The sequence below is a fragment of the Eretmochelys imbricata genome, chromosome 1 (assembly GCF_965152235.1).
Source record: "Eretmochelys imbricata isolate rEreImb1 chromosome 1, rEreImb1.hap1, whole genome shotgun sequence".
Lineage (NCBI taxonomy): Eukaryota > Metazoa > Chordata > Testudines > Cheloniidae > Eretmochelys > Eretmochelys imbricata.
In genome coordinates, this window is record NC_135572.1 from 159,502,214 (window position 1) to 159,523,231 (window position 21,018).

Consider the following 21,018-nt stretch of genomic DNA (forward strand, 5'->3'; position numbering starts at 1 on the left):
CTCTACTTCCCTGTAAGCTAACCACCCGCCCCTCCTCCCGTCAATCACCGCTTGCAGAGGCAATAAAGTCATTGTTGCTTCACATTCATGCATTCTTTATTCATTCATCACACAAATAGGGGGATGACTACCAAGGTAGCCCAGGAGGGGTGGTGGAGGAGGGAAGGAAAATGCCACACAGCACTTTAAGCACAGCACTTTAAAAGTTTACAACTTTAAAATTTATTGAATGACAGCCTTCTTTTTTTTGGGCAATCCTCTGTGGTGGGGTGGCTGGTTGGCCGGAGGCCCCCCCACCGCGTTCTTGGGCGTCTGGGTGTGGAGGCTATGGAACTTGGGGAGGAGGGCGGTTGGTTACTCAGGGGCTGCAGTGGCAGTCTGTGCTCCAGCTGCCTTTGCTGCAGCTCAACCATACACTGGAGCATACTGGTTTGGTCCTGCAGCAGCCTCAGCATTGAATCCTGCCTCCTCTCATCACGCTGCCGCCACATTTGAGCTTCAGCCCTCTCTTCAGCCCGCCACTTACTCTCTTCAGCCCGCCACTTACTCTCTTCAGCCCGCCATCTCTCCTCCCGGTCATTTTGTGTTTTCCTGCACTCTGACATTATTTGCCTCCACGCATTCGTCTGTGCTCTGTCAGTGTGGGAGGACAGCATGAGCTCGGAGAACATTTCATCGCGAGTGCATTTTTTTTTCTTTCTAAGCTTCACTAGCCTCTGGGAAGGAGAAGATCCTGTGATCATTGAAACACATGCAGCTGGTGGAGAAAAAAAAAAGGGACAGCGGTATTTAAAAAGACACATTTTGTAAAACAGTGGCTACACTCTTTCAGGGTAATCCTTGCTGTTAACATTACATACATAGCACATGTGCTTTCGTTACAAGGTCGCATTTTGCCTCCCCCCACCGCGTTGCTACCCCCTCAACCCTCCCCCCTCCCTGTGGCTAACAGCGGGGAACATTTCTGTTTAGCCACAGGCAAACAGCCCAGCAGGAATGGGCTCCTCTGAGTGTCCCCTGAAGAAAAGCACTCTATTTCAACCAGGTGACCATGAATTATATCTCACTCTCCTGAGGATAACACAGAGAGGTAAAGAACGGATGTTGTTTGAATGCCAGCAAACATACACTGCAATGCTTTGTTCTACAATGATTCCCGAGTACGTGTTACTGGCCTGGAGTGGTAAAGTGTCCTACCATTAAGGACACAATAAGGCTGCCCTCCCCAGAAACCTTTTGCAAAGGCTTTAGGAGTACATCTAGGAGAACCGCGAATGCCAGGGCAAAGTAGTCCTTTCACATGCTTGCTTTTAAACCATGTATAGTATTTTAAAAGGTACACTCACCAGAGGTCCCTTCTCCGCCTGCTGGGTCCAGGAGGCAGCCTTGGGTGGGTTCGGGGGGTACTGGCTCCAGGTCCAGGGTGAGAAACAGTTCCTGGCTGTCGGGAAAACCGGTTTCTCCGCTTGCTTGCTGTGAGCTATCTACAACCTCATCATCATCATCATCTTCTTCGTCCCCAAAACCTGCTTCCGTATTGCCTCCATCTCCATTGAAGGAGTCAAACAACACGGCTGGGGTAGTGGTGGCTGAACCCCCTAAAATGGCATGCAGCTCATCATAGAAGTGGCATGTTTGGGGCTCTGACCCGGAGCGGCCGTTCGCCTCTCTGGTTTTCTGGTAGGCTTGCCTCAGCTCCTTCAGTTTCACGCGGCACTGCTTCGGGTCCCTGTTATGGCCTCTGTCCTTCATGCCCTGGGAGATTTTGACAAAGGTTTTGGCATTTCGAAAACTGAAACGGAGTTCTGATAGCACGGATTCCTCTCCCAAAACAGCAATCAGATCCCGTACCTCCCGTTCGGTCCATGCTGGAGCTCTTTTGCGATTCTGGGACTCCATCATGGTCACCTGTGCTGATGAGCTCTGCATGGTCACCTGCAGCTTGCCACGCTGGCCAAACAGGAAATGAGATTTAAAAGTTCGCGGTTCTTTTCCTGTCTACCTGGCCAGTGCATCTGAGTTGAGAGTGCTGTCCAGAGCGGTCACAATGGAGCACTCTGGGATAGCTCCCAGAGGCCAATACCATCGAATTGTGTCCACAGTACCCCAAATTCGAGCCGGCAACGTCGATTTAAGCGCTAATCCACTTGTCAGGGGTGGAGTAAGGAAATCGATTTTAAGAGCCCTTTAAGTTGAAATAAAGGGCTTCATTGTGTGGACGGGTGCAGGTTTACATCGATTTAACGCTGCTAAATTCGACCTAAAGTCCTAGTGTAGACCAGGGCTAAGAGGGTAAGTCAGTCTCCATTCCTGTCTAATTCATTGCCTTTCTGCTGAGACGTCTAGTAAGGGAGCCAGAAGGTGCTTTCCGAGATAGGTTGATCTGTTCACTAGGCACGTGAACCTAAAAGGTTCTAATTATGTTCCACTCCCACTGACTCCATAGGAGTTTAAGGTGCTTAGCACCTGATAGGATCAGGCCTTAGGAACTAGAGTGACACCACTAACTCATTTCACAGTGGAACTGATTGAATAATGAAGAACAGATTTACAAATATGTGTGAATAAATGAGCCAACATTTTGTCCTGCTGCTATTTGTGGGTTCACATCATTCGTTACTTGCATATATTCAGATGATCGCTTGTTTCAAATCCCAAAGTTTTCAGGAATTTTAGCACAAATTATTAGTTTGAAAATTCATACTACAAGTGTATTATTGGCTCCTTGTCATTCATTATCCTCCTGTTTTAAAGATTCAGTCATCCAATCAGGGCACAGAAATAATGCCATGTGACTTTTACCATCACTAGAAGTTATGACTGAGAAGGCATTTACGTGAAAAGCAGCCAGATTTCTGAGACACTCAGCTTTCTGTTGGATGGGCAAGGAACTAAAGGGTGCATCAGATGGGAAAGCCCCGAAGTTTTCAATAGGCTGGCCACTTTGCACAACACGGCAACCTGATAAGTCCTGATATGAAACATATGACAGCCAGAGGGAAGGGAGTTGGAAGTTGGCCACGGAGACCTACTGAGAGCATGAGCACAGAGAGGAGGAATGAGGAGGTCCTGTTAGGATCATGACAAAAGAGGAAGTAGAAGAAGAGTGTCTATAAAGGAGAAGGGTTGGTAAGTGCTGTTCCTCTTCGTTGAGTGTGCGATTTGGTTTTATGGCTGAGTACAGCCCTCACAGACAGATCCCCTGCATAATACAATTGTCTGTACGACCAAACCAACCATTAGGTGGCTCTTTTACTCTAAGCTTGTGACGAGAATGTATTTTGCATCCTTTGTTTAATGTTTTAAGATCAATTACAGTAAAACTTTTTGGGTCTCTCTACTTTGTTTTCCTTCCCAGCAAAGAAGGGAATTTTCCAGACAGACATTTAAAAAACAGCTCAAATCTCATATTTTCATTGACAGGTCTGTTTTTTATTATTTCAACTATTCTCTATGCCCACAAGGTTGGCAATAACTTCTTGTCCTTAGAATACACTATTAATGTGCATATGCAAAATGGCACACTGATTGTACATCAAAACTTGCTATGTCCATCATTTCCAATAAAAATGGACTATTTAGACATACATACAGCTGACTCAAATATTTTCCTAGGACAAAATTTAAGATGTCAAATCAAAACTCCTCAGTGTTATTTCTATATGGGTTTCCGCCATAGTTCTAATAGGCCTCATAGAATGCCCTACTAACAGGGAAAAAAAGGTGGACAAAATCCAAACTGCATCAAAGAGGCAGCTAGCAGCTCTGCTTTTTGGCAGGAGCTGTTCTTGAACAGAAACTGATATTAGTTCTGACTTGTATGGCAGTGAAGTGGATAATTGACTATAGGGATCTAAGATGAGATCATCAATTTCACTGCATCACTGGGTAACACCTGGATTTAAGTTGACAAAGACAAAAGGGCAGTGCAGGAACCTACTGTAACACCCTACTTAATTTCCCAACCAAATAGTCGTATGTGCCATAGCACAAGAGGGAGATTGAAGAAGAAGAAGAATGCATTGACAAGAGATCAAATACTAACAATTGAAATTTAGTGAAGATTAAAAAGTGTTGTGCAAAGAGACAGTAGAAGTCATGACCTCCCGGCAGTGCAGGGGATGCAGTTGGGCCCCACTGTTGTGCAGGAATGGAAAGGAGGTGGGAGGGTCCTTATGCCTTTCCCTGCCCTTGGACACTCAGGGCCTGATCCAGTGACACCAAAGCAGAGTGACACTGATTTCAATAGTCTTTGGATGAGTCTTTTACAGAGCAGCAGGGAAAACTATCTGGCCCTACAGCTTTTTCAGCGGGTGTATTAAAATAATTACACATAGGTTAGAGAAACCCAGTGATGACTTGATAGGAGATGGACTGATGGACAAGGAGCTGCCCATGTCTCTATCATATCCAGTCTACTAATAAAGAAGAGTAGGGCAAAGTGAACCCCTTTAGCTGGTTGAAAAGAATCTATAAAAAAGCCTGCAGAGACTTTTGAGGCTTCTCGCCTTGCAAATCTCAGCATGGATGATTTTGGGAACTTGCTGTAACTTCTGCCTCAAAAACTCCACCTGCCCTCAGGACTCAGTCGGTTGGCAAGAGAGTGGAGGAAGATGAGACATATTTCCACTCTGCCATACCGTTGGTTGATCCACACATTCAGCGAAGCACCTACTGCCAGACCACAGTGCAAGGGTATTATTGAATCTGCTTGTCAGTAGACAATCCACTTGTGACCCACTTGATCCAACCTGGCAGAGTGGATGCATGGGGCTTTATAGGGATGTCCTGAGGCACATTAGTTCTACAAAGGGTGATATGTGGGGTCTCTACCGAGAGTCAGTAGCCCACTGCTTGTTATGATCATTGTAAAATTTATTTATGGGTAATATTTAAGGAGATATAGATCTATACTGAATATTACATTCTCAAAACCTTTGGAGCGGAGCCAGGTAATGAGGAGGTACAGGCAGAGGGTAACAGACACTTATCTCGCTGTCTGGTCAGTGTGTGTATTGTCCACTTCATAATGGGGGTCTATTTGACTACTGAGCCACAAGCTAATCAAGACTGTGAAATCTACAAGAGATGGCAAAATCCACAGGAAGGAGCAATCAGCAGGAGGGTGTCCAGTTTATGAACAAAGATCAAAGGATTGTTTTGCTATACCTGGGGTAGCAAAAGAGACACCCAGGATCCTTTACCTAGGATACAAGTGGGCAAAATGTTTCATCTCATGTAGGAGGGATCACAGCCGGGCCCGGCTGTGAAGACTTTGGGTGAGCTTTGCCCTATAAGACATGAAAGTGCCTAGTTAAATAAGTCTAGGTTCTAGAATACATGTTATGACTTTATTTTATATGTAACCATTTGTTTCCAATACTTATACTTGCTACTGCTTGAATCTCTATTCTTTGTTAAATACACTTACATACGTCCATAGTGAATTGAAGTATAAGTGCTGTGTGGTAAGCAGAGCAGTGATTGAGGTGAAACTAGTAAGCTGGGCTGTACTGCTTCTCTGGGAGCAGAACATCTGTGAATCCTGTGAGTGTCCAGTGGACCTGGAGCTGGACACTCGAGAGAGAAGCTGAGAAGGTTCAAGGTTGGAGCGTGCCTGTTGCTACCTGTAAAGAGAGAGCGGCGCCTGCAGAGGCCTAGTGGGGAGGGCTTGCGTTGCCCGTGGCTGGTGGCATTGGGAAACTGATCCCTGGCAGTCATAGACAAGCTTTCCTCACACTCAGGGCAGGTGGTAATGAAGTGCCTCACAACCCTGGGTACCCCCAGGATGCGTCACAACTCTACCTCACTGTCTTTGACTCTGTGAAAATCCTAACACATAAAACAAAGGTTTTGTGCCTCTCTCGTATAGTATTGAAGATATACCCCCTTCAGAAGTCTGGGCATGTAATAATTTGCAATTGCAATACGTATTTGCATTATATCACAAGTCACATATTTTGGCTTGATACTCATTAAACTGATGTTTGAGCAGCTGTTCAGAAACAGTCAGGAAGAAGTTGGTTCAATAAAAAGATATTACCTCACCCACCCTGTGTCCCTGATACCCTGGGACCTACACGACTGCAGGTAGACTGCATACAACTTACATTGCCACATTCACTCAACACACTGCTTCAGGACATTCTGCAATTCTTAATTTGTGACCAAGTCATTACATTAAAAAAAACCAGAAATAAGCTTAGCCCTTGCATTTATTAAGTCATCAAAACAGGCTACGTAATATCTGATTTGTGTCTGTTCACAACAATAGTTTCCATTCAGCATGCTAAATATCAAATGCAAGTTATCCCATTTCATTAAAAACTGTGGGCTAGATCCTCCACAGCTGTAAATCAGCATAGCTCCACTGAAGTCAAAAGCTGACGCTCTGGCCCTGAAATTTGAGAGCAGTTTAGGATGCGAATACTACAAACTTTAAAAAATATTTATATTAAAATAGTTTCCTCTTTCACTATGTGCCCAAGGCAAATACAGTGTGATGCTCAGAGCAAATTTACTAAGAATAAAGAAACTTCTATAAGATGAAAAGTTAGTGGTACATTCATCAAACTAAGATTGCAAAACATTGCATCTTCACTGCCCCATCATCAGCCAAGGCAGTGTTTTAAACTAGGATCTAACTTGCTGTTGAAACTGATACACAGACGACAATTCAGTAATTGAATTACTGTAGGTGCTACAGTAGGTGCTAACTATATATGGGAAACAATCTGTTCCACCTTGCATTTTGCTGTGAGGCTGGGAGTTCCTTTCCTAGACCTGAGGAACAGCTCAGTGTGGCTCGAAAGCATGTCTCTCTCACCAATAGACAGAGGTCCAATTAAAGATATTACCTCAACCACCTTGTCTCTCTACAATTCACTCATGATTTATGGAATGATGATACAAGGGAGATTTGCATGCTTTGTAAGACATCTTGGGTCAAAAGCAGAGATAATTTACTTTAAGTGATCCTTAGATTTTAGAACCAGAATGGGAGCATTATGATCATCTAGTCTGGCATCTGGCATAACACAGGTCATAGAACCTCACCCTGTTATCTCTGCATGGAGCAAACATTGGATTCAGAATTCATTGGATTCATTGTGACTATGTCCACCATAATCGATCAAAGCAAACGTGTGACACAGGTACCGTTAACTAAAATCACTCCACAAGTAACATTTCTTAAACAATCCAAATGCAAAGTTACCATCATTATTAGTTACAAGTTATTATGCTGCATCTCTCTCCATGTTGTGGAAACATCTGTAAGGTCAGGGATTGAGGCCATTGAGGGAAGATCATGTCATGATGGCTCCTGAAGAAGCCACTTGCCATGGAGAAGGGATTGGACTAAAGCATTTGAGAGACATATTGTACCTCTGCACAAATGCCCTAGCCTTCTACAGGTGACCCAAGATCCCGCTCATTTCCCCACTATTCTTAGGTCTCCTGGGGTTTGGAAGGCCAAGGTGTTTGCCAGCACTTTGCAGGGAAATCATCATGCTTTCCACAAGATGGGTAGCAGGAACCTGCAACTTGAAACTTGATGATTACTATACGCTGGCTAGCATACATATATATGATGTTGATAATACTACCCACCATCTATGTTCCAAGCATTTAAGAACACATATTATTAAGGATGAACATAGCAGTTATATATCCCAAACAGGCTTGTACCTAATCCTGTTCACTTATGCTAAGGATTCCATAACACTTTACATTAGCTGCAGTAAGCTTTGGCTAACTAGATAGGAAAACTGTCAGTATCAGGACATATATTGTTTCCTCATAGCAACAAACCTATTCGTCCTAACACAGATTTATGAGATGTCCTCATGCCCCTTAGTACCTGGAATGCATGTACCCAGAACAAAGGTGAGAGTGAATCATAACCTGGAATGCATGGGTACAGAAAGAAAAAAAATAGAGGCATACACCAGGGTATCAGAAACAAGCACGGTTAATTGAATCCAGTTTCAGGTGATGTACATAGTATCTTTTACTGGTAAACAAGTAGGAATGTACCTTCACAGAGCACACCTTCTGTGTAAGGTGAATGCACAGGACTGCTCTTCAGAGCCTGACATCTTATAGAATCTTTTTCCTGTATGACATTAATAACCTGACTTACTTTGGCTATTTGGTCTCTTGAGTATATTTCATAACAAACCAAAATGTGGTCAAGCAATTGATTATACAGTTTATCAAACTCATCACATTTCTTGGCCCAGTGCTTATTTTTCCTTACACGGGGATGATCTAAGCCTTTCTTTTTTAAGTTTCCTTCTCCACCTTAGAAAATAGGGGGTTTCAGTGCAGCAGGAAAGAAATCAACCCAATGCAGGAGAGCATGAGATAACAACAACAGAAGAAAATACAGTGATCAAAATGTTTAAAAGGATATTTCCTAATTGACCATGAAAACAAAAATGGAGGAGCTGAACTGCAAGTGGCTGAGAGAGATTTTTAAGCAGGAGAATCTTGGACATAGCTGGAACTGGAACAACTGAGCTGGGAGAGAAAAGGAGAAGTTCTATTCATATATATTTTGAAGAGAGAAAATAGTGGTACACTTGCTGTGAAATGGGAATAAGAGGAGCGGTATGCTGTTTCTTGGCCTTGGGTCCCAGTTTATCCAGCTGAGAACTGAACTGCTGCCTCATACAATGGAGTACCCAATCAAATATCCTGCAATTGTACTACATGTAGAAGATCACAGCCACTTAAAATGCAGCTCTACCATATAGTTTTTGTGTTGTAATTAGACTGCTCTGGTGAGTAACAGACAGCAAAAAAGAGATCAGGAGGAATATAATCATATTTTGTAGAGATTGTTAACTTTGGGGATTCAATGTTGCAACAGATCATGAGAGATATGAGAGATAATGGGAGCAAAATGATGTGCGAAGAAAAACCATTGCTATCTGTGTGTTGAGACGAGTTCCAGCTAGAAGACAAGAACAGAGAAATCATGCTGGAGAGGTGGGATCAGTAGTCTTCAGAAAAAGTTAATACATAAGTGGCAAAGAACTGTTTAGTTGTCTTAGCTTCCAGAAGGGAGCTATTAGACAGTGTACTGCTGAGAGTATACTAGGCTGTTTATATATACATATTATGAGTCTGAATCACATTTACACCAAGGCCTTGTTACACTTGCCAGAGGCCTTGGTGTAAATGAGAATCAAGCCCTATAATTGATGGAGCTCAGCAACAGAATATGTCACACAAAGAATCTCAGGCCACGCCCCCTTTCCTGCTAGGGTGACCAGATATCCCAATTTTATAGGGGTAGTCTCAATATTCGTGCCTTTGTCTTATATAGGTGCCTATTACCCCCCACCCCCATCCTGATTTTTCACACTGTCACCCTGTTTCCTCCCCCCAAGCCTGCACCTTAATCCAATCACAGGGAGGCAACCAAAGGACCCCACTCCCCAGCTGGAGCACCGGAGCGGGGCAAGCCCCAGACCCTGCTTCCCAGCTGGAGCTCGAGGGCCGGATTAAAATGTCTGGAGGGCTGGATGTGGCCCCCGGGCCGTAGTTTGCCCACCCCTGTGCTATGAGGCCATGTAAGAAGATAAGGGGAAGCAACACACCTGTCCCCAGTACGGCCATGTAGGACCTACTTGGATCATGACTCTGGTGCAGGAAGGAAACACAGGAGCTGCATGCTCCATACTCCCCTTGATCCACAGTTGCAAGGGGATGGGAAGTTTCCTATTGGCTATATAATTACTGTCCACATCACTAAACTAAAAAATGCTTCAAGTTATTGAAGACAAATTTGTAAGCATTTCACAGTTTCCATTTTAGGAAGGGCTGAGCGGTTTAAAACTTGATTGATCACGGTTTAGTACTTACATGTGATAAATTGGAAATATTTAATCATAGAACACTTGGTAGTTAAAGTTGTCAGACTTGATTTTGAAGTTGTATCTCCCCGTCTTTCGTTGGTATTGGAAAACCAAAAGGGCCGCCGCTCCCAGCACAAAAACAAACACAGCAATGACGATAAGGATGATGAACCCTACTCCTAGCACAGGTGCCTTCTCACTTTTGGCATCTAGAGAAAGAACAAGGGAAAGGTTTGAATCCCTGGAATCTGTTCATACATTAAGAAGCCAACTGACTGTTACAATCTTGCATGCAATTTAGGATGCATCAAGTAGCCCAACGCAGTGGTAAGAGCACGAGACTCTGATACATTGATTCGGTCCTCTTGGAACGGTTATTCTCATGGCAATGTCTGTGAGTTAGAGCAAATCCTGACTTTAGATACTTGTGCAGAACCACTACTGACTGTGATAGGATAAATGTACTCAAATTGGTATGGAGGATGTGGCTCTAGGCATTTTCTGTTAAAATAATAATAGTGATATATAGATTTCTGAGCTACTGCCCTAGCTTCAGCATAACCCTGTAGGCAAAATGTTCTTTGATTTTAGTCCTGTCGTTCATGTGCAGTAATTAAGCATATTTGTAAAATTAATATGTTTACATCATGTGAGATACAATTCATATTACTGGGGGGCAAGTACTAGTTAATGCCATGACGGGCAATAACTGCACTTAAAAAGAACATTCAGCATCATGTTCAGATGGGGTGTAGAGTAGTGAGCAAGGTCTAGCTTGTACACAAACTCCTCCCTGTTTCCCCCCCCCCCGGCACTCAGTCTCCATTTGATTGACTTTTGGCCACCCCACCCATTTCTAAGGGATCTAATTAGCCAAGGAACCAGAAGAGGTGTAAATTAGACTGATCTCCACCCTAGTTTACACCTTATTCCAGTTCTTCAATATGTAAATTGTGCCAACTTTTCCTCCTTTACAGCATCAATAAAGTGGGTGGAAGGGAGCATAACAGACCTAACTTATATCACCTTACATAGCACATCTCTGAATTTGGCCCTCAGGGCTTAACATATTGTGCTCTAGAAGGAATCTAGTCGAAGCACTGTACAAAAGCTGATTGCAGTATAAGACTTGAGCAGACTCAGAACATTGCCGTTCAAATGCCCATTACTCTGTGCAATTAATTCCACCTCCTCACTAGCACAAAAAGAGTTGCACAGAACATGCCCCCACCCCCACCAGTGTATGACCATTGCTGCATCGCAACAAGCAGAGACTGGCCCATAAGATACCAGTCATTGCTACCCAGCTTCAACTGACCATCCCATTTCTCAGCCAAGGGGGTTTATGCCGTACAAGGAAGGTTTTCAAGTTCACCCATCAGTAAAACAGAATCTGTTAAATAATTAGCTTGGGTAACTTTTTTGTAGCCATCTACTCATTACTCACCAGTGGCTCTGCACAGAGGCCCCCAGGATGATCTGTGTGTGGCAATAATTTCACCACTTTTCAGGGATCGAATATCTCGGCAGCTCTGTAACAATTACAAAACCCTGATCATTTATAATATAAACTTATGTAATATATATGAAGTCTTGTAATGACTCCTCTAAAGAATGAGGAATTTTTGCTGATTTAGTGAAGGCAGTACCCAGGACCAGAGCTTTTTTTTATTTCCCAACGCTAACCTTTGGTACATTATAACAAACCGAAAAAGATCAGGGAACAGTACCGGGAAAAAGTATCCGCTTATCAGAACACTGAAAAGAAACCTCTGTGAACAGACCCTTGGGACAAAGCTAGTTGTGTTGAGTCTATTTAAAAAAAAAAGGCTACAGGAGAATGTCTACCAAAATTTTCTTTAAGCAATACAGTGTGTGTACTACTGTTTTCTCCAGCACTCTTAGGGCATGTAAGAAGGATCTGCAAAATAAGCCAAAGCACACTACACGGCCTTCAGCATCCTTTCTTAACAGCGTTCCTCATTATATTATTATTAACAAGTATTATTATTACTATTATTATGAATCATAATAATTTGTATTGTGTTGCCACCTGAAGGCCTCAGTCAGGATCAGTGCTCCATTGTGTTTACATGTAATAAGACGATCCCTCTCCTGAAAAGTTTACAGTTTAGTTTGAAGCAAGATGCAACCTGTGAACTTAATAAACAAAAAGGAAGAAATGGACAGTAGGGGTAAGTAAGGGCTTGTTTACATGGGACAGTTTTACCAGTTATACTGGTACAACTAGATCACTATAGTTATACTGGCATAACTCCACTTGTTGGTACGCTTATTCCAGTATAACAGTAGCTTTCTCCTGCCTACCTTGAAACCTTTCCAAAGCCACATAAATGAAACAAACAAACACCAAAAAGCCACTCTTGTTCTAGAATTAGAGTATCCACATGGGTTGTTGTACAGGAATAACTATATCAGTTTAAATTCACATCTTAGCAACAGGTATAACTTTCCTGTGTAGACAAGCCCTAAAATAAGAACATGTGGTTACATAGGTAGCTATTGTGCAATTTCATGGTTCCAAATCATTGTAATATTTTTTGTTCCGATTTGTTATTGTGCTGCTGGCTGTGCCTGATGTTACTGTCCTGACTTTGTCCTACAACGTTTTTCTCCCAAACTACTCTTTTCTGTTCCAGATTTAAGAGAGCCAACACTCATCTACCAAAAAACTGGGGAGCGACAAGGACAGATGAAAGAACAGGTGAGTTCCAATCTTTTGGGCAATAATCCAGGCTTCACATCAGCTCTGAAGCGAGCAAATGTTTCTGGAGGCAGAAGGTAGGTCAAGTATGAGGCTATAGTGAGCCTTCACTTTCATGCTTCCCTAACTCATGCTCTCACTTAAGTCATGTTGTATTAGATGACGTCTTGCTATCCAGCCCACATAAGGAGCAGCACTGGAATAGGGCAGGGACCAAACCTGGACTCAGAGTCACAGTTGAATCCTTGCTTTTCCCTTGCTCCATGGGGCGCTTACCCTTTTCCTGTCATAGCTCTATTCCCCTGGGTGCCAGCTGACGCCTGGTGGGGGAAGAGCCCAGGCGTCACATGCTCCCCGCCCACCTGCTTGTGGCAGCTGCTCTTCCTCGCTGCACAGGGCCTGGAGATATGGAGCCCCACAGAGGAGAAAGAGGGCTCCTTATTCCCCTCACTCCCGTGGAGGGACATGCAGCCAGGCTGACAAATAATCCCACAATAAAGCAGATTGGAGCGCAGGACTAGGTCTCCAATAGTAGTGAGCTGTAGCTCACGAAAGCTCATGCTCAAATAAATGTGTTAGTCTCTAAGGTGCCACTAGTACTCCTGTTCTTTTTGCGAATACAGACTAACACGGCTGTTACTCTGAAACCTGTCAATTTCCCAGTGGCTCTTTGTGACCCTTCATCCACCCTCACTCTGGCATTCCGAGTGGTTCCCAGTGCCCTAAGCACTCTCTGGGCATCCCCAGTGGTTTTCAAGTGCCTGTCACATCACTGTTCTACTTTCTTGAGGGCTTCACTCCCCCAACAACTCCTCTGGTTTCCCAAAAGTTCCTCTCACTGGATTTGCCGGATGTCTTCTAGTGCCTTCTGTGCTTATCATTTTAATTTAAATCCAATAAAAATATACTAAACTCACTACATTTTCATACGGGATACATTTTGCTTGGGATAAGGGATGATACAGTTTTCCTCTTTAAATTAATAAAGTTTCTAAATCCTACAAGAAAGATGTAAAAGGGGTCCAAGTGATTAATTGCTGTATCGTGCTAGACATTAATTTAGAATCAGCTACAAACTGGGGCCTAATTTTGATCTCACTTGCAAACCAGGAGCAACTCCAGTGAAGTCAATGAAATTACATCAGTGTAAATGAGATCAGAATATGGTCCTCAATTAACATACTCTCTACCCCAATCTATATAATTAAAGATGTTAAAATCAGATCTATCACTATTCCTTGTAGTTTCTACTAGACCCTTGCTCAGCGCATTGATGTTAACTTTTACTCTTTGTTTGTAGTCCTTCAGCCAATTTTCTATGCGTGCGATAGTGCTCATATTCAAGCCAATGTAAACTAAATATGCAAGTAATATTTTGAGAGGCATTGGACTGAATGCTTTGTTAAATCAAGACACATTACATCTACTGCATTCTTTTTATGCATTAACTCTGCAATGGGATTAAGAAAAAAACAGCCATACAAATTAGAGATGGAGACATTCTATTAGGTCATCTAGTACATACATACCCAGTACTTTAAACTGGACCTGTCTGTGTCTCAGTTCATTAGATTGCCTGTTATACTAAACACAGGATATTACAGAAACAAAGAAGCTGAAGACAGAAGAAAGCTAGTTGATCTTCTAGTCCATCCATCGTTGGCCAAGGCAGGATTGTTCTCTACACTGCATTTTTAAGGCTTTGCCCAGCCTAGTTTGTCTGGCATTACCTGTGCTTTATAAAGGCACACAGTGCTAAAGACATTGGGTTGAGAATTGGGAGACCTGGTTCTATTTCAGGCTCTGCTGCTAACCAGCTGTGTGACCTTGGGCAAGTTATATCCTCCCTCTGTGCCTTTGCTTCCTCTCTGTAAAATGGGGACGGTGACATGTACTCCTTGTGGGACACTGAGATCCAGGAATGAAACATGCTCTATACTAGCTAAGTATGTTTGTCTTATGTTCATGCTCCTTGATGCTCATGATTCCATTGTCCTCTAGATGTTGGTCCAAATTCAGTCCTGGTATGAATAGATGCAACTTTGCCTTCATCATCTTAGTGTTTGTTCAATTATGTTATTAGGAATTGAAGTTATATGGTTTGAATACTTACTTAAATATGGGTTTTGCGGTACTTTAAACATTCAAAATTATATTAGTGTCAAACCTAGAGCCCTCCTTCCATCTGTCACTCAAATTTCCTGTTCCTCTTTTTCTTTTTCCCTGGACAAAGCTCTGTAACCTGAGACAGGAAAAGGTTTTCTTGCTCCTGCTATCCATTTCTGATCTTCTAGGAGGGGTCATTTGATTTATACTGGGACCAAGTTGAGCAATTTACAGAAGGAGGGAACTATTAAATAATGGACAAATACCTAATGAAAACATTGTGTCACCACAGAGAAGATCTTTAGCCAAAAAAAAAAAAAGAAAAGAAAATCCTTTTATCTACAGTAAAAAGAGAGCCCTAATTTATCTTGTCTTCACAAGCAACATATTATAAGTGCAGTTCACATACCTGGAACTAAAAAGAGATAATGTGATCATCTTTGAATGTAGTCAGAAGACAATATCATGGGTGCCCAACTTTACCAGATACGGTTCACTACATTTTTTTAAGTGCTTTTGGAAAGGTGCTGGGTTGACAGCCCTAGAAACCACGGAACTTGGGCAACAACAGTATAAGTTTCCTCGCACTGTGCCTAAACCATGATCAGGGAAAATAATCACTGGGCAAGAAAAGATAGAGCGGTCTCCTTGATAATTCCAACTTTGGCTTTTCTGATGAGACTGCATCCTTACCAGCTAGTTGACCGTTTTTTATTCTGTGGAACCTGTCCACTAGGATTTGTATTGAGATCACCTGCTCCTTTCACAAAGGTCATCAGATGGTACTTTTTTTCCAGTCACCCCCAGAGCCATCCGATTTTTTATTTATTTTCCATGCTTCAGCTGAAGCATAGGGAATGGAAAGAGAAATAAAGACTGAGGCTTACTTGTGGCTATATTATTTCCCCACTTCACACTGCTGCAAGTTGAAAAATGAAGGAAAATGGAGAAGAGAAGTTTACAGGATACCATCACCTTTCGGAAACATATTATCCCTTCATTTTCCAGTTAGAGCACTGCTTGTCATATGTCACACAGAAAGTTAAATTTAAGGAGCAAACCCCTTACCGTCCTACAGGTGCTTTCAGGAGTTTCCACACAAATACGAATTTTGCAATGTAGGTAAACCACAGGGTGGTTGATAAAGGAAAAGATTTTCAGCTTCAACTGAGCTTTTCTTGAATTTCCATTTTCAATCATGGTGGTGTAGGTCTCTGGGACTGGGCAGCTAAAAGAGAATAGGAAGACACACAAAATAACTAAAGCTATAGATGTTATACCCCAGGAACGGCACCTTGTAGTTCCGTTTATAAGCGTCAGCCGAAAATCCTTATCTAGGTATTCCATAGAGTGTTCTCCAGCACAGACACGGGTGCAGTGTAGCTTGTCCCTAGGATAGAACACCACTGCACACAAAAGCCTGGGTAGCTAAGTACACTGGGGATTCAGAGGTGAGTATTTAGTGAGATTCTTCAACTTCAGCATTGGAGAAAAAACAAACTGAAGTCTGAGATGACTGAAGCCCGAAGATGAACTTGGTGTCACACAACACTGACTATTTTACACACAATACAGTAGTTTGACAAAGTAAACTGAAGACCAGTCATGCCCAGAGCACCATTTGAGACGGGTTCAAATGTCCTGCTACAGGTAAGAATTAATTCTGACTTTTGGAAGGGTGATGCTGGTGAAGGAATCCCATTCTTCAGAAATTAAATAGGGTTTTTTAGTATTTTCTTTTCAGCTCCGAAAGTGAGGTTCTACTTTAAAAGCTGTCTTTGTAATCACATATCATAGGTTCTCCGTTGTTATTGCCTCTCCACTATTTCCATATCAGATGGGCCTAAGTTACTATTAAATATTTTCATTCAAACTGCCACCCCTCCAAAATGAACCTGGACTTTGAGGGTACATCTCCTCTGTAATAAAAGACCCACAGCATGGCCAAGGCTGGCCCAAGTCAGATGACTTGGGCTGGCAGGGCTCAGGCTGCAGGGCTAAAAATGGCAGTGTAGACATTCGGGCTTGGACTGGAGTCCATATGCTGAAAGCTCAGGAAGCAGGTGAGTCTCAGAGTCTGGGATCCAGCCCAAGCCCAAATGTCAATGCTTCTATTTTTAGCCCTGCAGCTGGAGCCCTACAAGGCCAAATCAACTTAGTTGAGCTCTGAGACTCAGTGCCGCAGGATTTTTATTGCAGTGTAGATGTACCCTGAGTGTCACCTAGAGCTCTCTCCTCCTTTCTCATGTGCCTCACCAGTAACAAAGGTACTGCAAGCCAGGTGAGTTCCTCGGTTTCACTTATTCAACCACTGTCTTCAAATTATGTCCTAGTAGCCTATTCTGCTTCACAAATCAGGCTACCATACTCTGCTTCATAAGAAGATTCTGGGTGTTCTTCAAGGATCACCCCATATAGAGCATATAGCAATAATCTAACTTCAAGGCCGTAAAGGCATGCATGCCTTTGGTAATGGCTGCATCAGAAAGAAATGGCTGCACATAGATTTTTTTTTTTAAAAAAAAAGCACATGCACTGTTGACTACCAAAGCCACGTACGCCTCCAGGACCAATCAGAAATCAAAGAGTAGACCTACACTGAATATCTCCTTTACAAATATTAGGGGGAGGCAACAGCCCCCCCGCCCCCCAGACTCTCTTTTAGAATGTCTGAAGTTAAGTATTTGGCTTTCAAAAGAACAAGGACTCCTTGAAGGCATGTAAAAAGTACAATAAAAAAAATAGGGTATTAATAGCCATCTTTGGCTCATGGAAAGGTTCCTCAAGCTCAGGGACTACATTGCTAGACAGCTTGCACATGCCTATGTCACTTCTAACATGTGTGTACTGTACCTGTTGTTAATAAAAGCAAATGATAGAGGATCCACTGGATTACTAGATGGAGTTGCCCAGCACTCAGTGATGACCACCTTGAGCTTGCTGTCTCCTTTTTGAATTCCCACCTCAATCAGTATATCATCACTGGCAGAGACACTGAAATTTTTGGGGATTGAAGAGTTTCCAACAAACAATTGCATCTCAGTTATAAAATATCCAGATCCATGTAAATCCTCAAAAAAGGTATAAACCCTGAAAAGACAATAAGCTGCTTTTAAAGATCATAGATTTGATTATAGTGTTTTTAACTGGTCACATATACAATTACCGTTTCTCTAGCACATGTGCACTACAGTAGTGAGGAAAAATCTGCAGTCCAGCATATTGTTAGGATTTCAAGAGGAAAGGGTGGTTGCTTGCTGCAATCCAGGCCCTTAGGGTAGTGTGGAAGAAGGCATGGAGAAGACTCTGGGAGGCTACAAAGGTGGAAGTTACTGCAGTATGAGCAGACAGTGTAGTGATGACAGTGATTTAAAGTGGGAACAGGAGTATACCGCCAAAGCGCCGAACAAGAAGCTTGAGCCTGATGCAGAAAACAAGAGGAAGCCAGTGAAGAGATTTGAAGAGGGAGTGATGGGGTCAGAACAGTAAATGAGCACGATTTTTTGATGCAGCTTTTTGGACACACTGCAAGAGAGTGGGCACGGGGGGAGGGGAGAATCATGGAGGCCAGATGAGGTGATTGAAGTAATCAAGGCAAGAGATGACCAAGGTCCGGATGAGCAGTTTTGTTGTAGGAATGGAGAGGAAAGGATGGGTTTTGGAGCTGTACAGGAAAGAAAGTGAGAGGATTTGGTGACGGCCTGGGTGTGGTGAAAAGAAAGAGAGAAGTGGTCCATCTGAGGAAGGGATGCGGCTCATTGGCAAGACAATGTGAAGAAGTCTGGGCTGTCATTTCTTGTGCGCTGCCCATTCTATAGATATAAACAGAGGATCTCACTCTATAGTGCTGGTAACCTGGAGCCTTCCGCAAGAACGAAATTTGCATTACATATTTTCAAAGGTCATCAAGTAAGTTGGTGGATTTTAAAAATCATCATCATCTTCATCATAATGCATAGTGATTACACAGCACTGTACATTCATTCATTCCCAGAGGCAGTTATTTTGCTGATGGGGAATACGACTTGCCCACAACCACACAACCAGTGACACAGCTGGGATTGCAGCACAGGAATTTCTGATTCCCAAACTTGTGCACATGCCACTAGAATACACCTTAGAAGACTACATTTCCCGCCCCCCACTCCATCCACACACACACACACACACACACATACACACAGAACGCCATACATTAGAACTGGAAGTCAGGTGAGTTTTTATTTACCCTTCTGCATTGTATCCAGATGAAGTCAAGAGATCATTCTGAAACACACAATGGATTGGACTGACAATCTTCAAGTTGTGGATAACTCGCTGAGAGGAGATGTCATTCTGAAGTATTGTTTTCACAATAGTGTTGGTCTTATTCTGGAACAGAAAAAGGAGAGAGAGATACTTTATCAACCTTTATGTTTCAGAGAACACCTTAGTCCCACTAGTCAGCTACCTCTGGTAATTTTAAGTAATACCTCAGGAATTCTGTATACAACTGGCCAATAAAACCCAAACCATCAGCATCTACTAGCTTTGTCATTGTGGGGCTAGCAAATGAAAACAAGTTTGCTGTTCTCATCTTAGTACATATTGTTCACTGGTCCATAAAACATCCATACCATTTGTATGACCAGGGCTTTTTATTCCACATTGTCCCCTGTCTAGACCAGTGGTTCTCAAACTTATTTGATCAGGCCCCATTTCTTTGGGTCTGTAGTCGTTTATTCCCCCCTCCCAAGTACATATACCACCACCAGGATCTGAAGGCAGAGCAGAGAGCAGCGGCTGTTGGCCAGGTGCCCAGCCCTGAAGGCAGAGCAGAGAGCAACAGCAGCACAGAAGTACGGGTGGCAATGTGAAAAATGATAGCTATCACTTTTCACAGCAGATTTACCTCCCGATTGCCGCCCTTACTTCTGCACTGCTGCTGTCACCCTGGGGCAGACAGCTGCAGATCTGCCACCCCAGTGCTAACAGCCAGAGCCCCACTCCCTCCAGGTGAGGGATTGAGGGGAAGGAGAGGGGATAGGAGGGGAAGGAGAGCCTGAGCCCAGGCTGTGGGGCTTCAGCTGTCAGCCCAGGGGCGGTGGGCCTCTGGCTGTGCCCTTTATACCCACCTCCACAGCTGTGCACAGCCCTTCTACACTAGTCCCACCTCCTGGGGCTGAGAGCCACAGATCTTCAAAAATAAATAAATAAATACATACTTAAAAACACACAGCTCACGCTTCCCTTGACACCTTCCCACGCCTCCCTTGGGAGGCCCGCCCCATAGTTTGAGAACAACTGAGTCTAGACCAATCAGTTCAGTCTTGCTTGGGTTACTTATGCATTTACATATTACATTAAACTTATTTCATTCAGACCCCAAATTTTAAATATGCCACAGCTCTGTGTACTGGCAGTGAGAAGTTAACAGAAGAAACGGGAGGGAACAACACTGCAGGCTGTTGGACCCCCAAAGGCTAGCAAATGGGTTTGATTGTGGGGGGTGCAATGAGGGTTTTGGTGCTGAGGATACAATCTTTACTTCCCACCTCCTTACTCCCCAGGTCGAAGTGGAGGTGATTTTACTTTGGGAATTGAAAGTGGGATTGAATTCTTTGTTCACCATTTCAGGAAACACCTGGCAGCAACAGACTGTGCCCCCAAGCCCAATCACTGCCACTGCACTCTCCAGTGACAAGTACATTAGCCAGGTGTTTCTTCATCTGTTCAGGTGACTTACACTTTGTACTTCAGTTCCACATTCGTTCCACGCTGTCCACAGCACCACACGAGTGTCGTTGCTGAAGCGCACGTTGCAGTGAGGCTCCCCAAGATAGAGTGCAGATTCTGGGATAGATTCCTGCTGCAGAAATATCTTCTGAATGGCAATGACAATCTTCTCAATCTCACAGAACACTCTCACTGCATCCTTTAAGGATACCCCATGGGAAGATTTAGTGAGTGGCGAGGTAGTGACGTGTGGTGAGCTATGGGCATTCAACACAGGTGCTGTAGAAGCATGTGGCATTGCGGTGCTAGAAAACATAGCATCCTCTTTAGCTTTGGTTTTAGCAGCAGATGAATCCTCTGTAGCAGGTGAAGACACATGAGCTGAAGTATGTGGACGTGTAACAGGTAAAGCTGTGCTGCCTACCTGTTTGCCATGTGCAGTGGTAGGACTATGGCTAAGAGGAAATGCTATGGAGCAACAAAAATAAAGGGATTGTAAATTACAGCTTCAAATCTGATTTCTTAAGAATAGTCAAATAAAAAAAACCCTTATAAGGAAACTTTCAGTCACTGGTAGACGAACTGCTGCTCTTCTTTCTTAACTGG

The 21,018-nt window shown here is 43.2% G+C and overlaps 1 protein-coding gene across 1 annotated transcript in view; it reads right to left on the reverse strand.

Annotated features, from left to right (window-relative positions):
• Nucleotides 1-8,575: 8,575 nt before the first annotated feature.
• The window catches only part of UMODL1 (uromodulin like 1), a 62,990-nt gene continuing 50,547 nt past the window's right edge, over nucleotides 8,576-21,018 (reverse strand). Inside the window, 7 exon segments of the mRNA XM_077813582.1 lie at nucleotides 8,576-8,959; nucleotides 9,874-10,061; nucleotides 11,303-11,398; nucleotides 15,766-15,925; nucleotides 17,551-17,787; nucleotides 18,926-19,068; nucleotides 20,423-20,880. Coding sequence (XP_077669708.1) covers nucleotides 9,894-10,061; nucleotides 11,303-11,398; nucleotides 15,766-15,925; nucleotides 17,551-17,787; nucleotides 18,926-19,068; nucleotides 20,423-20,880 — 1,262 coding nt within the window. The 3' untranslated portion in view covers nucleotides 8,576-8,959; nucleotides 9,874-9,893.